The 17266-nt window shown below is 41.3% G+C and overlaps 1 protein-coding gene across 1 annotated transcript in view; it reads right to left on the bottom strand.

Moving 5' to 3' along the window:
* Positions 1–17266, bottom strand: part of PTPRZ1 (protein tyrosine phosphatase receptor type Z1) — a 107353-nt gene that overhangs the window by 64409 nt on the left and 25678 nt on the right. The window contains exons 3-4 of the mRNA XM_086462156.1: positions 2167–2346; positions 215–366 (exon numbers count right to left, since the gene is read on the bottom strand). Coding sequence (XP_086318282.1) covers positions 215–366; positions 2167–2346 — 332 coding nt within the window. The remainder of the gene's footprint in view (positions 1–214; positions 367–2166; positions 2347–17266) is intronic.

Genomic DNA, 17266 nt, shown 5'->3' with positions numbered 1-17266 from the left:
GATATGTGCAAAACCACACCATTTAGACATCCTCAGCATGCCATGGAATAATGTCTTACATTGCCCTTCCCAAATGCATCATTTAAATACTATTAATTTGGATTTAAGTGAATTATTATAATTGCAAATATACTTTAAAATTGATTAAAAATATTCAGAAAAAGTATTCATTTTTGCAGAATGACAAATCATAAAAATCTATTCTGTACTTTACCTCAAGAGGAAATTTTCGTCCTTCTAAACTATGTTCTGATCCGTCTGATGACACGTTGCATTTTCCCCAGTGAAATGTAATCTTGCTTGCTTTGAATATGGTGTCTAAGCCACCTCCACTCACATAATAATCATTTGTCAGGTTAATTTCCACTGAACAAAGAGAGAGAGATGGGGAAAAAAGGAATGCCAACATAAAAGCCAGCCAAGATATCTATGACTCTCATATTTCAGTATTAGGTGCTAAAAGGTAAATATGATATGCCTTTTTCCCTGTATTTCATAAGTAAATTGACAGGAAATTGATTATTTCAACAAAGTAAGAAGTGTGGTAATTCACCACTAGCATGAAGAAATACCTTTCATTTCATGCTGCAATTCATAAAATAGTCAGCTAGTGAAGTGTTCTATTATATTGGTCTCCTGTTGTCTGAAACTAGCCACCGAACTCAGAAAACTGGCTTAGCCACCAATCTGACTGTCTAAGAAGACATTCCTGAAATATATAGCTTGCTGAAAGCACCTGTGTAAAATAGCCCCCCACCATTATTATCATCATTCTAGATATAAATCATGAGGCAACACAAGAAAAGAGAATATTAGCCAGTTCCTAGGAGGAATGTGCTATCTGTGAGACCCCTTAGCTGTGGAGCAATCTCCCATGGGAGAAAGTGATGACAGGTCTTCAGCTGGACATAACTGTACACAAACTGTATATGGGACTGAGCATTTGTCCTCTGAAGCGAATGAGCAAGGTGGAATAGACCGAAGCCCCACATTTGGCTTTCCCATCTCCAGTGATTGTGAATTGTTTGACCTTTTGCTAAATCAGCACTAATGGAGTTCAGTTTCATTACATTCCTTTCCTCAAGACCTTGAAGACAATTTTAACTGCAGAGCTTAGCAGTTCCTTTTATAATATCTGAATTGCTGTAGATGAGGAAGAGCTCAGTTCACTTTTATGGACTTTAGAGAATATTTCCTCAGGGATTTTTTGAAAAGACAAATGCACTATTTATCTCATCTAGTAGGGCAAGAGGGAAGTAAGTCATTTGTGAAGTAGTATGTAGGAAGTAAATAATAGGGCCCAGAACAGAAATTAGGAACAATGGCACTAAAATAAAACTAAACAAAACAAAATAAAATGGCTGGTTTAGGGGTCCCACTGGAACTGGTAGAAGGTCAAAACTCGTTGTTAAGATATTGCTGTGCCCAAAACAAGAAACAGTACTTCCAACAAGCAGCTTTTAGTTACTGCTATCCTGGATTTATACAGCAAAGTGGTTGCAAAAAGATTTGTCTGACAATGTAAATGCCACTATAAGCTTCTTTCACAGCTGCGATAAATAGGCACCTGTAGGCATAAATCACTGCTTTCTAAAATACATTTCTAAGATAGGTAAGACAAAGGGGACCATGAAAGCACCTATTTCTCTCTGAATGTAAAAAGAAGTCTAAGTGAGTAACTGAGACGCAAATGTCTACATTATAGGCATCTATGTGTAGGTGAGATGAATCCCATCCTGAGTTTTTTGAAACCACAACTCATCCATGAAGTGCTTCCAGATGAGTAGGCAATGTATTCATACTTTTAAAAAGTCATTTTTGTATACCTGTTACAGATTCTAGATATGTAGTAATAATTATCATTATTTCATAGCAAATGCTAAATTACTGTTTAGCTTCAATGAAGTGCTCATGATGGGATGATAGCAATGATGTGACTTTGACTTTATCTGTCTGTGCACGTAACTTCCACTTGTGTTTTAGTGATTTCTTTATTATGCTTGGCTATTGTCATCACCTGTTCTTTCATTTAATGGATAAATTCAGAATGCACAAGCTAAGGAAAAGTGAAATGAAAATGTTTCGCTAAAAGTCCTTGGTTGACTGTCCATCCTGTATCACTTTTCTGACCTCATTTAACTCCAAACATGAAATCTGACTTTTTACCTGTTTTGCCAGTGTTGCGAATGAAAGTATCTTCCAAAGTTTCCTTTTCCCATCCATGGAATTTAAGTTTCTTCAGATTCACATTTACTTGGGTAAGATCTTCATCTATATTAATAGGAGATTGTTTGGCACCATTGCAGGTTGAATATTTCTTTCCCCAGTTCTTTTGGTTCAAAGTTCCTAGGAATCAAAACATTTGGGATAAATACATTTAAAACCTAAACTCGCGTCCATGTATTTTTTAATGTGGGAAAATTAAAACACAGTTTGCAATCTGTGACCAGAGCTCCTGCCCTTCTTTTAGGCCTCATCTATAGCAATACTTAGCACAGCTACCATTGCGTCCTACCTTCAACAGGTAAGCCACTTTTTGACCATTTCATACATCATACATATATGCTTATGAATCTCTAGGGAAAGCAGAAAACAACAACAAAAAATCACACACAATGTATAGAAATAATAAATAAAACAGGGCGAGGCAAAAAAAGCTTTCAGGTGAAAGAAATTGGCATTCCAAAACATGTGATTTATCCTCCTTTCCCAATAACTCTCTCAATCATACAAATGTCATTACCATTCTTTCTGCCCAATGAAGTCAGCTATCCAATAAGATTTTTAAATAAATAAAAGCAGTAAGATCTTTAAAAAAAACCCTTACACAGAGGCAAAAAGGTAAAGTGATTCTACCCAGAAAAAGGGAAAAGATTAGTGATGCTCTGGCTGGAGAGCCTGGCTGTATGGCCCAGCTTTGTCCATGGAGGGCCATGCGTGGACGCCCCAGGCATCTTCCTTTGCAGCTGCCAGGTGAGAGTGGCCAGGAGGTCCTGTGCTGCCACAGAGCATCTTCTCCAGGGCACAGGGGCTGGCACAGCATTTCACTGTGGCCTGTTCAGACATAGACAACATGGACACAGACAGCATGTCCTTCACAAAAGACTTATTTTCCATAAGAAATCATAGAATCATAGAATGGTTTGGGTTGGGAGGGACCTCAAAGATCACCTGGTTCCAACCCCCCTGCCATGGCAGGGACACCTCCCACTAGACCAGGTTGCTCAAGGCTCCATCCAACCTGGTCTTGAACACTTCCAGGGATGGGGCATCCACAACTTCCTTAGGCAACCTGTTCCAGTGTCTCACCACCCTCAGGGTGAAGAACTTCCTTTTATCTAGTCTAAATCTGCCCTCTCCCAGCTTCCAAACACTACCGCTCGTCTTATCACTGCAGGCCCTTGTAAAAAGTCCCTCCCCAGCCTTCTTGTAGGCCCCCTTCAGGTACTGGAAGGCTGCTATAAGGTCTCCCCTGAGCCTTCTCTTTTCCAGGCTGAACAGGTCCAACTCTCTCAGCCCGTCCTCGTAGGAAAGATGTTCCAACCCTCTGACCATCTTGGTAGCCCTCCTCTGGACTCACTCCAACAGCTCCATGTCTTTCTTGTGTTGGGGGCTCCAGAGCTGGAGACAGTATTCCAGGTGGGGTCTCAGAAGGGCGGAGCAGAGGATAGAATCACCTCCCTTGACCTGCTGGCCACACATGATGCCACCCAGGATGCAGTTGGCTTTTTGGGCTGCAAGTGCACAATGTTGGCTCATGTTCATCCTATCATCCACCAGCACACCCAAGTCCTTCTCCCCAGGACTGCTCTCAATTCACTCATTGCCCAGCCTGTATCTGTGCTTGGGATTGCCCTGATGCAGGACCTTACACTTGGACTTGTTAAACTTCATGAGGTTGGCCTGGGCCCATCTCTCTAGCCTGTCCAGGTCCCTCTGGATGGCCTCCCTTCCCTCCAGCATGTTGACCTCACCACACAACTTGGTGTTGTCAGCAAACTTGCTGAGGGTGCACTCGATGACACTGTCCCTGCCACCAACAAAGATGTTAAACAGCACCGGTCCCAGTACTGATCCCTGAAGAACACCACTTGTCACTGGTCTCCACTCAAACATCGAGCCACTGATTGCAACACTTTCAGTGTGATCTTCCAGCCAATTTCTCATCCACTGAGTGGTCCATCTGTCAAATCCATGTCTTTCCAATATGGAGACCAGGATGTCATGGGGGACGGTGTCGAAGGCTTTGCACAAGTCCAGACAGATGACATCAGTTGCTCTTCCCTTGTCAATTGATGCTGTTACTCCATCATAAAAGGCCACCAGATTCATCAGGCAGAATTTTCCCTTGGTGAAGCCATGTTGGTTGTCATCAATCACCTCCAAAGTTTCCATTTGCCACAGCAAAGCCTTCGGGAGGATCTGCTCCATGATCTTGCCAGGCACAGAGGTGAGACTGACCGGCTTGTAGTTGCCTGTGTCTTCCTTTTTTCTTTTTTTGAAAATGGGTGTGATGTGTCCCCTTTTCCAGTCAGTGGGCACTTCACCAGACTGCCATGCCTTCTCAAATATGATGGAAAGTGGCCTAGCAACTTGGTCTGCCAGTTCTCTCAGGACCCAGGGATTGATCTCATCAGGTCCCATGGATTTGTACACCTTCAGGTTCTTTAGATAGTCACGAACCTGATCTTCACTTACAGTGGGTGGATCTTCCTTCTCCTAGTCCCTGCCTTCAGCTTCTGCAACTTGGACAGTGTAGCTAGAGCCCTTGCCGGTGAAGGCTGAGGCAAAGAAGTCATTGTGAACCTCAGCCTTCTCCATATCCCTCATGACCAGTTCTCTTCTTTCTTTCTGGAGAGGGCCCACAGCTTCCCTAGTCTTCCTTTTATCATGACATACCTATAAAAGTTTTTCTTGTTACCCTTGATGTCCCTGGCCATATTTAATTCTATTTGGGCTTTAGCTTTCCTTATTTGATCCCTGGCTGCTCAGACAACTTCTTTGTATTCTTCCTAGTCTGTCTGTCCTTTCTTCCACTTTCTGTAAATTCTCTTTTTTGTCTTTAAGTGTGTCCAGGAGTTCCTTGTCCATCCACACAGGCCTCCTGGAATTCTTGCCTGCCTTCCTCCTTTTTGGAATGCATTGCTCCTGGACTCAGAGGAGGTGGTCCTTGAATATGGACCAGTTTTCTTGGGCCCCTCTCTGCTTCAGGGCTTCATCCCGTGGTACTGCACTAAGCAGATCCCTGAAGAGGTCAAAGTCTGCTCTCTTGAAGTCCAGACTAGTGAGCTTGCTGTGCACTCCCCTTGTTGCCCTGAGTATCTTGAATTCTAACATTCAATGATCACTGCAGCCAAGGCTTCCTTTAGCCACCAGCCCCTCCTTGTTAGTGAGAACAAGGTCCAGCATGGCACCCCTTCTCATCGGTTCCTCTACAACCTGGAGAAGGAAATTGTCATCAATGTATTCCAGGAACTTCCTGGATTGCTGGTGCCCTGCTATGCCTTCCTTCCAACAGATGTCTGGGTGAATGAAGTCCCCCATGAGGACCAGGACTTGTGAACATGAAGCCGCTCCTATCTGTCTATAGAGGGTCTCATCTGTTTGGTCATCCTAGTCAGGTGGCCTGTAGCAGACCTTCACTATGATATCACCTCCCCCTGCCTTTCCTCTAACCCTGGCCCATAAGCTCTCAGTTCACTCCCTATCCATCCCCAGGCCAAGCTTCATGGACTCCAGCTGGTCCTTGACATAAAGGGCAACACCCCCTCCTCTTCTCCCCTGCCTGTCTTTCCTAAAAAGCCTATACCCATCTATTCCTACACTCCAGTCATAGGACCTATCCCACCACATCTCAGTGATGCCTATAACCTCATAGCCTTGTAGATGTGCACACATCTCTAACTCCTCTTATTTGTTCCCCATGCTCCGTGCACTTGCACAGAGGCAGTTAAGTGGGCCCCCCATTGAAGCCGACTTACCAGCTGGAATGCTTACCAGCCGGAATTCATTATCTTTGAATTCACATGCTTTCTTGCTGGCCTGCGATCCATCTTTGGGGCCAAGGCATCTATTTCTGGCACTGGCCTTGAAGTGGAGGATTGAGGATCCCCTCCTCCGGCAAATCTAGTTTAAAGCCCTCCTTACTAGATTGGCTAGACTTTGTCCAAAGATGTTCTTCCTCTTCTCTTAGAGATGTACCCCATCAGCCCCCAGGAGACCAGGTTTCTCAAAGCAAGTCCTGTGGTGCAAGTAGCCAAAGCCCTGGCTGTGGCACCACTCCTTCAGCCATTCATTGATTTTCCTGATACTGTCGGCTCCTTCAAGCCCCTTACCTTTGGCTGGGAGGATTGATGAAAAGACTACCTCGGTGCCCAAGTCCTTCACTGCCTCTCCTATGGCTCTGTAATCCCTCTTGATGCTCTTGAGAATGCTTTTGGCTGCATCACTTATGCCCACATGAAACAGCAGTGATGGATAGTAGTCCGTGGTTTGGTAGTCTCTCTGACATCCCTAATTGTAGCCCCTGGTAGGCAGCAAACCTCTCTAGACAGTGGGTGGCATCGGCAAATGGGCACCTCAGCACACCTCAAAAGAGAGTCTCTCACTACTATCACCTGTCGCTTTTTCTTGGTTGTCCTTGTTGTAACTGTAATTCAGGGAGCCAATCTAGCTGCCTTCCCCAACTCTGAGGCGTTGTCTATTTCACCCTTTTTCCCCCTCTTCATTCTGCAGAGCCATGAAGTGGTTCTGCAGGGGCATCTCAGGCTTTGAGGGAGGCTTCCTCCTCCTCCTGGATCTTACCTAAACCAGTTCCCAATTCGCAGTATTGTTGGCTTCTCCCTTTTTTTGGGTGCGCCGGTGGAAGAGTTTTTGGCTCTTTGGCCAGAGGCTGTGGTTTTGGTGTGCCAGTGGAAGAGCTTTTGTCTCTTCAGCCAGAGGCTGCGGTTCCACTGGTGCGTTCCTGTGGATCCAGCTATCTATCTCCTTTTCTGCTTCCCTGATGCTACACAGCCTTGTGACCATCTGCAGCTCAGCCACCTGCCGCAGGAGGTTCTCCACCTAAGCACGCCTTTTGCAGATGGGTTTATTTCCCATCCCTTCCTCAGGGGGAAGGTCTAGGCACTTCTCACAGGCTGAGGTCTGAACTACAGCTTCTACCTTGAGCAGCTCCCTCTGGACGCATCAGTCACGACTGGGGCCAGTGGTGCAGACCCTCCACCCAGAGCTGCAGTTTTGGCTCTTGTGACAAGTGCCCACCATTCTGCCTTGAGGTCAGTGAGGATGAGCGCCCTTGGCCTCTCAACCTGGCTGAGCTTCGGCTGAGCTTCAGCTGAGCTTCAGCGCCCTCCCCGCGAACTGCTGCGGGAGCTGCTCGCCTTGCTCGTTTGCTCGGTGTGCCGTGACCAGTCGCTGCACTCCCCACAGGTGCCTTCTGTGGGCGGGGAGTGACGGCTGTTGTTCAAGTACTGTACAAGTCAGTGTGAGGGATTAGGAGCTGCTCTGAGAATCTTCTGATTATATAATATAGTAATATAAATAAAACAATATTTTGTGTATGTTTGTGCGTTTGCATACATCTATTTTTTCCTGACAGAGAATCCTGGTAACACTTCAAAGGGCTAATTAAAACCAAGACTTGACTGCACAGACCCAAGAAAATATAATTGCTTCAGTTAGCTTCCCACTCATTAGTAGTTAAGAACTAATATTAGTTCATGCAATGCACACATTTGAATTCTATTAGACATGTTGAAATGAGCCAGTGCTCATTTACAAGGTGCTGCACTACATCCAAGTCTGTCAGTGGAAGATTTGCTATATTGTACCCCAGGCAAGGACAGCCCTCATATTGCACTCAGAAAACTCAGAGAAGGGAGAAGAGATGCAGCCAGTTCTGTAACCATGACAATAGGCAGTAATACAAGATGCTCATCTGGATAGCTAGCTACCTAGAAACAAACCAGTGCTAAATTATTCAACAAGCATCAAGTCAAGCGAGTTACCAATATCACCTTGCCACACTAGAAGTATTGCAGGTCAGATGATCTATAAATCCATTTACTTCTTGCAAACAGCAACAGAAGGAAGTGTTAGGCACAACAGGCAAGCAAACCAAAATGAGTTTGAGTCACAGCGTCATGAATCTGAATATCCTGCAGGTGGGGATTAGAGCACTGTACCCAGCAAGCAGCGGTCCCCTTGGGAATCGCACACGGGCGGGTGTGGGGGGGGTAAGCTTCCAGCTCTTCCAGCTCCTCCTCAAGTCACGCTTCTCCTGGACATAAGCTGTCAGCTAGTTTATCACCTGGGCAAATAATAATATGGTGATCTCTACTGTGCTTTTCATAAGAAAAGAGTGGCTAAAATTTCATCTTTTCTCTCAAAAGTTTCCCTTAAGAAATTCTGAGCCCAGTCAAACAAAACTTGGAGATGAATTTGCTCTGATCTTCCATAGCGAATTTTCTAACAAATATTGAAGGCTTTTAAAACCAAGAAAGCCGATTTTATTTAAATACAAACTAGAATAATGAACATTTAAAATAGAAAAGCTTCTAAACATGGTCAAACAGGACAGAAATAACAATTCTTTGCTTGCCTTGTGCATCCTTGCAGACAGGCCCTTGTTTCCAGGTCTGCTTTCAGCCAGCTCGCGGATTTTCCAAGCTGCAGCAAACTCTTTAGAGCCCTCCTTGGCTCTTTGAAAGTCTCTGCCAGCTTGGGCTGGGCTAGCTGCCCATGGCCATCCCTCAGAGTTAGGCTGCACTCCCCGTGCTGTGCTCTGTTTCTTTTGCCACAGCCCAAGACTTTCCCAGGCTCCTGCTGTTGCCCCAAGGCAGCAGAAATCTTTTTCTTTCTACTGACATACCCACTCCCACTGCTCACCTGCACCCCTCCTTCAGGGCATCATTGCAAATCTTCTCCCAACATGCCTTCCCCTTATTCTGCTCTTTCTACCACTGTCATTAGAACTGACAGAAAATACTACTCTTTCCTCTCTACCACTAGTGCACTTTCAGGTACTTTCTTCCATGCTTCTTTCGATAAAGGCAAATATCCCATTTTTGCATTTTCCCTTTAAATTCCCTACTATCCACTATCATGTTGACTTAAAACAAATACACTAAAATTAGAGAAACTATAATCTCCTTCCAGCTCTCCTCATTTCATATTTTGTGTTTTTCTTATGTAGAATGTAAATTCTTTGACTTGATAGTAGTTATCTGTGCCTTAGCATATAATATAACAAATCCCTAGCACGAAGCTAATGATAACAACAGTAATCTTAGCTCATCTCAGAAGACAGTGCCGTGCCAACACTGTAATCCATCACAATGTCCTGAGCCAGGGTGTGTGGAGTTCTGTAGGCTGATGCCTGTAGGCAGTACGGCGATGCTGTGGCCCAACCAAAGTTGTTTGTTCTTTCACTCTGCATGTGAAGCTTTTCATAAGTATTGCCAGAAAGAAATGAGGGAAATTAGGCGGCTTGTTGAGACGAAGAACATTATTTCCTGTCCCCCAGAAAGACCTCAAACCGACGAGATGAGGTGCTTTGCTAAAAAGATTTGATAATGTTCTGCCTTTTTTCTGCGCAGAAGTAAAGGCAATTCAGTCAAGTAAGTGAGTATAATAAAAAGATTATCCTTTCATAGAGAACTTTTTTGTTTATACTTTGCTGAAATCTTACAGCATCTATGAATATTTATAACCCATAGAAAGTTTTAGAACAGTGATTTTCATGTAATTACATATTGCCAGACACCAATAGTCATGATAAGAAGCTGATCTATGTATATTATGTATGAAAAAGATGCAAATACTGTTTCAGCTACTCTCTGGTACACAAAAAGACAAATATCTATCCTATGTGTGTGAGTGCTAGCTTGAAATCAACCAAGGATAAATGAAAATGGTTGCAGAGGACAAGAGATAACTTTCAGCTACAACAAATTAATGGAATGCTCCAAATCAGTGTTCCTGCTGGCAAATCTGAGTAGGTACTTGTCAACTTTTAATCAGTTTTCTTCTTTGTGGTCCGGGTAGCTGAAAAAGCTACATAAGCACTGGACATTATTAATGCTTACAATTGCAGAAGTAAAAGTGATCTCAGCACTGAGGAACACAGGCAGTTTGGAAGATCTCTTTCTAAGGTAAAAATAGTATTGAGCTCAGTAACGAGGAACAAGATCTGTAAACATGTTGCACGGTGAAAGGCAACTCACGCTCGCATAACTACTGAGAAGCTGTAGCATTGATCAAAAGCTATGGAACAAAATGCACATTAAATCAATGACAGGCTCCGGTCTGGAGCAGGAACATGGGGAATTCCAGAAGGAACTGGATTTCAGTCATGATGATCCAAATTATTTGAGCAGCAAAATACATGTTTATGCATAAATTCTTCAAATGTTGGAGCAGATAATGATGTGTCTATATTAGTAAGTAGTGCAGACCAATACAAGCGGATTTATAGAGTGAACCAGTTGGGCTTGAGGACCAGATGTCTGTACCTTATGTCTTTCAGAATGTTTTTACCTCAGCCTAGCTCTGTCTGGTCCCATGGGCTGAATGCCCATCGGCTGCTGAAGTGCACTAGGTACTTTTCTGCAGCACATCTGTTTAGTATCAGTTGAGATGAACCCATGTCACACCCTGTGAGACAACTCTGCCTTGCGAACCAAAGCTTGGCAAGCAGGATGCAGCCAAGAGGTTTGCTTCAGAAGTCCACTCCTGATCTGAACTAAAGCGTTAACGTAAATCCATCCAGTGCAGGCAGCATGTGGTGAAACTGCTGCAGCTTACATGACTTGCAGAAAGCCAAAGTAAAAGCAAAAGAACCAAATGTTTTTAAACAAGAGCAGATTGGTTTACTGTAGGTGTTATGATGGAAATCATAAATCAAAGCCGTGCCAGCCATTTTGAAAAATGTTGAAACTGAGCTTTGAAAATGAATTCCCCCAAACTGTGCTTGGGAAATCTGAGGAGAATAAAAATGTGCACGATATATCTCAAAGAGTGCACAGAGGAAGCAATGTTTGTCAAAGCTGTCAGCTCTGACAAAGTAACTGACAATTCACAATGAATGAAAATGAGCCTGAACAAAGCAGATTAGAAGTTAATGGAAGACTGACTATACCATAACCTTTATCACTCTTGCCTAGGGCAGAATGTCCGAAGAAAATTTTCCAACCCCTTCTTTCTAGGAAATGTTCATGCCTAACTCTGCTCCTCAACCTTAGTCCAAATGATCTCATCCCTGCAACAAGCACCCAATTCTCCTTTTGGCCTCCACTTATATCCACTGCTGTCTTTAGAGGATCTGGCCCACAAGGTGGTACTGCACTTCTGCCTTTTGTAAAAATACTTGAAAGAAAAGCATCTGTCAGACAATTCTCTGTGTGTCAGATCCTATGCAAGCGGAAGGAGTGAGCAGGGCTGACAACAAGGTGTGAAACTGAGTGGGCTGTGGTCCTCCCAGAAACTTGCCAGGAGAGGGTTTCTCAGCATGCTCACACACCACTACGTGTGTGGCTGCTGGGCTGTAAACCTTCATTGAGTACTGCTCAGTACTCCATGAATACTGAATACTGCCATGTATCAGTACTGGCTGAATGTAATATACAACTTACGAAAAACGGAAGATATCTTTTTAAATCAATGGAAAATATACATGAAGAACTTAAAATGTAAACCTCAAGTCCAATGAATAGGATTCTGAATACATGAAACAAGTACTCTGCATTTTCGTCTTCGTACTGAATAGGGATGCAGTTTCTGAAGAAATATGATCTTAAAAATAATGCTTTGGGCTTTATGGGATTAATAACGATGTCAGAAAATTGCATTAGGGAGGAGATATGTTTTACTTGGAAAATTCTACTTCCCATCACTTCACTTTAATAACTGTTATTTTGACATCATAGAGTTTGCATTCTTAGCTCTTATTAGGATCATGTTTCTCATGAATGGGCATACTCCTAGCATGTGCCCCCTCAGGAACTGTAAGAAGCTCTAGCTTTAATGACAGTTACAGAAAAATAAATGCTTTAAATATTGGTCAAGAAGCCATAGTTCCTTCACAAGCATAAGCTTTGAAACACAGGGAGGTTAACATCATCACTGTTAGATATCTACCGTTAAACAGAAACAGGGATACAATTTAAGACCATGTAAGTTTTAGACTCCAGCCAGTTACAGAGTATAAACCCTGCTTCTCAAACTGGCAATAATGGGTAGTACAGAAATAATCGTAGGTCTGATTCAGGTTTTCCATTGCTCCTACCTCATATATTACGTCATGATTTGAACTGATGTGAACACCAGGGTTTACATTATAGATGAAAGACAGCAGAAAACAGAGATGGACTTTTTTACCTCTATTTATTTTCTTCCTCTCCATTTTTCATCTATTTGCTTTCACAATGATAAAATTACTTTTACAAATACAGATTAGACACATATAGAAGATGAAGGATGTCCCCTCTGTGTGGACTGTTAAAAATGGATTTGCTTTATCAAAAATGTTATTGACTTACCACTTTGAAGTGTTAAGTGATTTCAAGGGTTGGGTTTTTTTAGAGCAAACATGTATTATCTAAGATATGAGAAATCAGAAATAAGGTCATGAAAAGATGTGGGTACTCATACTGGGACAAAGTTTAAATTTAGATGCCCAATCAATACTGCTCTGAACACTAAACTGTAGAGCTTTTTTTTTTTTCTCTTTATTTCTGCTTCACTACTTAGATAGTGCACCCAAACTGGATGAACAGAGGAGATGGAGATCAACAAACCTCAAGATGCTTCACACCATTAATAGCTACGATATTTAGCTTATTACCAAAAGTTGCACAATGCAGTCTCTAATCCTCCAAGGCAGAAGAATGATTTCAATTCACATTCCGGATGAGTGCACTGCTGGTCCAAAGGGAGAAGTACTGCCAATACTAATCTTGTGAATGTTATCGTAGCTCATATTAAAAAGGCCATGACATAACATTGCATTTAGGGAAACATTTTGCTCATCAAAAAAATGGAAGGTTAAAGTTTTACATACTACTGAGTAGAAGACAAGATTTCTGCTTCATCTTGATCTTCACTGTAAGGATTTTTGGGTTTTGTGTTTTTCCCCTCCAAAAGCCCCAATCAACCCCGCAGCTTGCTGATGATCAGTCTCATAAAGTTTATAAAAATTCTTTAGATTGGAAAAGCCCAGGCTTTTACAGGTGAAATTACTTGTCAGGACAGAGTCAGAACTACAGAGAAGGAGTTTTGGCTTCCAGGTTTGGGCTTAGCCAATTATTATGGCCGTCTCCGTAATTTAATTGCTTGTGAGTTTTCCAATGCTGGATTGCTGGCCAATGTCTAGGTCAAGTGTTTAAAAATGAAATTATACCGGTTATCTTGAAGACAGCCCACAGAGTTAACTGGATGGCCACTCCAAAAAACTTTAATAGCATTTAAATCCTCAAAGTTCAACACTAATAAAGTAACTTGCTTTTAAATGAGCAGGAGCCAAACATATTTATCCCACAGTCATTTTTGGCAACATACAGTGACAGAGAAATGAATGCAATATATTTTCGTACTGTAGGGCGTAATAGTACAAATAAAGCAAACAGAATCAACAAAAAATTCTAGTTGCTTTGCAACTAGATGCATTCAGGCAAGCCACAACATCTAACCCATTATTTTTTTTAGTGTCTTATTGGTTATTTTTGTATCTAAGTATCAGTATACCTACATTGTATTCTATGTATTGTGTGCATGTGCATACAAAAAAGACAACATGTGCTGTATAAATACAGACAAATATGGACCTTTCCTGAGGAGTATCTTAAAAGATGGCACAGCACTAACTTGTCTTCAGCTGTTTTCTGTCTTCTCTGTTTCTCATCTAAAATGTGTTGGACCACTTATCCCTTATTAAAATCTAACATTGAACACGAATCAGGAAAATTCTGATGAAACATTTTGTTATCTTCACATTATCAGATCTTTCTTTCATCTTTTGTTTATCTATTTGAATATAAACTTTATGCTTCCTTCACATTTACGGTCACTGAGACATTGCTCAATAAAATAACCAAAAAACAATTTGGTGAGAAAAATTTTTTTGGTTTTGCTTTTGTTTTTGTTTTTTTTCACTTTATCCCCACAGAAAAAAAAACATCAGATAGAATAAACTACAGTTGTTGAGATACAATGGAAAACTGTAATCAGAATTATTAATACAGTGGCTGTCTGGTGATTTTTCTTCCTGGGAGTCAGTCTGATGATTCATAGTCAGACTAAGTGAATTGAGCAAAATGCGTAGGAGGATAAATGCCAATGGACAGCTTTCTTTCAATACAGCAACTGTTTGCTGTTCCTCTTTTCCTTCTTTGATTGCCTGATAATTCTGGCCATTGCAGGCTAGTTAGAAAATATATAATCAAACACTTCTATGCCAAAGAAATACAGATTATCACTGATGCAGTGCACTCGATGGGATAGCTGTTTAGACTAGGAGAAGGATTACGGAAGAAACTCAGTCAACCTTTTAAGATACCTCTTTTCTATTCTTCTCATCCCATTGCTCCTGAATTTGCATATAAGTGCTGTTAGAGAATCCTGTAGCAATATATAATGAAAATTTATAAAGTAATTTTTATAATTAATGTAATGTTAAGATCTAAGCTATTATTTTTCAAGTAAGTATTAAAGAAGGAAATTTGGTTCAGTGTGAAATGGGAAAATGTCCAGTATAAAAGAAATGCATCCTTCCTCCAGCTTTTATTTTATTTTTGACAATGTGGGAAGCCCTAATTCTGGAAGCCTTGAATACTTCTAAAGCTTGCTCCGAGGAATTCAGGTTGTAGCAATGATTTCCTTCCCCTTTAGTAATACTTAAGGTCATGAAACTGAATACAACACTTTTGAGTGACAAAAATCATTCCAAGATCACCAATAACCAGAGCTGAAAACGGAACTGGAATACATGGAGCTGACTCACATTTAGGCTAAGAAATAGGCAATGCCTTTTGGCCAGCACTGAGAAATATGGCCTACGATTTCATTTCATATCCCTTACAATTGCACTTTTTTTCATGCTGGATATCACAGAATTAGCTCTAATTTTGTGTTATGGCAATGTCAAAGGACTGTTTGGTCTTCCACAATAAGAGGACTCTCCACCTGTTTTTGAGCTGTTTAGCATACTGCTAGCAAGGAAGGATGAATAAAACGGGAAGATCACAGGTTTTGTACTCTAAAGCCACCCTAATTTGCAAAATAAAAGCAACGACTTTCCAACATGATACTGCCTCATCAGAGTTCAGTTGCATTTCCTGGAAGTAAAGCTTACTCCCAAACTGACAGCTATTGCACAGAGAACATGTGGATGTATACTGTCTTTCTGTTGGTGAACATGGGCATAAATGAAGCTTACAGAGTTATCTCCCTCTGCCCTGTATCATGCAAGTACTATTCTGTTAGAAACGTAATGGCTGCATATGACAAAAATTGTGTAGACTCAAAGCTTGCAACAATTTTAAACAGACAAGAAAAATGTACTTTAAAGGACCATCAGCTGGAGCAAAGAAAGAAGAAGCAATAATCTACTTCAAGTGCAGCATTTAGCATTTGTCTGATAAGTGATAGCTGATGTAGTCCCAGGAGATGAGCACAATGAAATGCATGTTCAACAGCAAGAAACCTCATTTTTACCAGAGTACAGACTACCATCTACGTCTAATGAATTGCACTATGACAGTCTTTGCTTTTTACTCCTCGTTATGTATCTTGGGTGGCAGAACCAGGTACTCCACAGAGAAACAAATTGCAACAATGAATTTTAAAAAAGAGCATGTAATTTCCTCCTTCTCAGCTTCTCAACAGATCAACAGACTTAACAATATTGGCTTTCACTGAAAAAATCAATATGGTTTCCTTTTCTCTCCTGCTGTGATATGACCTCCCTCCTTCTCCCACTTAACTTCCCCCCTTCCCTCTTTCCTTCTTCCTTCCTTTCCTCCCTTTCCTCACTCTTTCCTCCCTCCTGGACCATTAAATGTTAACGATCAGTCTGCTTCATTCCATGAAAAGTCCTGTGGTTGTATACCACAGGGGCACTTTTTCCTGTTACCAAACACGTGCATATTATGTTGCTCTCACCTAGGAAAATAACTTCTGTCAGAACTAGCCTATTTACAAGAATAATGTGTCTCATAAAGGCCACAGTCATAAGTTCTGATCCAAAGCCTGCTGAAGTACTTAAATAAATCACAAGTAGGTTCTCTGGGCTTTGGATCAGATCGGCTGTGCATACATAAAAAATCACCACTAAACAACACTAGTGGAACCGTGGATGAAAAAGTCCCACAAATAGCCATGAAAATGGTTGGCATTTACCCTTGAAGAGCAAAAAGGCATTTATTTCAACTGTAAAGAATAACATAAAGATCCTGAAAAGCAAAGATGAGACAGAAATAAACTAAAGCAAGACAAATACAAGGATAAAAGGCTGCTGGATTACATCACTGGCCAGTCAGTCCCAGCAGCTGCCAGCAAGTAAATTACCCTAATGTCCAAAAGGACATAGAAGTAATTCTGGTTTGTTGCTCCCCAGGTTCTCATTTTTACAGATCCTCAATTTTTATAAAATGATGCTCCTACATATCTCCAGAAGAACATAATACCATAGGAAAGTGGGATTTCCTTTTCGCATCTTTTAGTAGGATTTGCTATCACATTTCTATGGGGATTTCAATACATATTATGTTTGCATAATGGTAAGGATAAGAGGAGGTGATGGGCAGGAATTTGTTATATAGTATTATATTGAGCCATATGGATTTCTTACACAGAGCCATAGCTGAATGTGTGCTTATCTACACAATTTCTTATCATATTTTATTTTTTACTTTAGAAAGCCAATTCTAGTTCATAAAATAGCCTTTAGCAAGGGCTTTGACTGCCATAGCAGAAACTTTAATTCTCTTTCCCTTCTCCCACCAAAATAAAAAGAAAATCCTTTGAAAAATGTTAAAAACCAACCCCCTCCTAACATTACACAAACCTGCCTGCACTAATGGTATTACTTTATTTGGACTAAGCATAATTTCAGTGTTATCATTATGTTTCCATTTTGTCCACAGATTTTATTACAGATACTTTCAGAACTCCTATAGCAACGTCAGTGGATGCATATGACTTTCTCTGATAATATTCCATGTTAAATTTAAATAATACTATTATGTGATTAGTCTTTTTTGAGACTATCGTA

This window comes from Leptosomus discolor, chromosome 1, assembly GCF_034619465.1.
Source record: "Leptosomus discolor isolate bLepDis1 chromosome 1, bLepDis1.hap2, whole genome shotgun sequence".
Classification (NCBI taxonomy): Eukaryota; Metazoa; Chordata; class Aves; order Leptosomiformes; family Leptosomidae; genus Leptosomus; species Leptosomus discolor.
The sequence above is the reverse complement of the archived record's forward strand: the minus strand, read 5'-3'. Positions and strand labels throughout refer to the sequence as shown.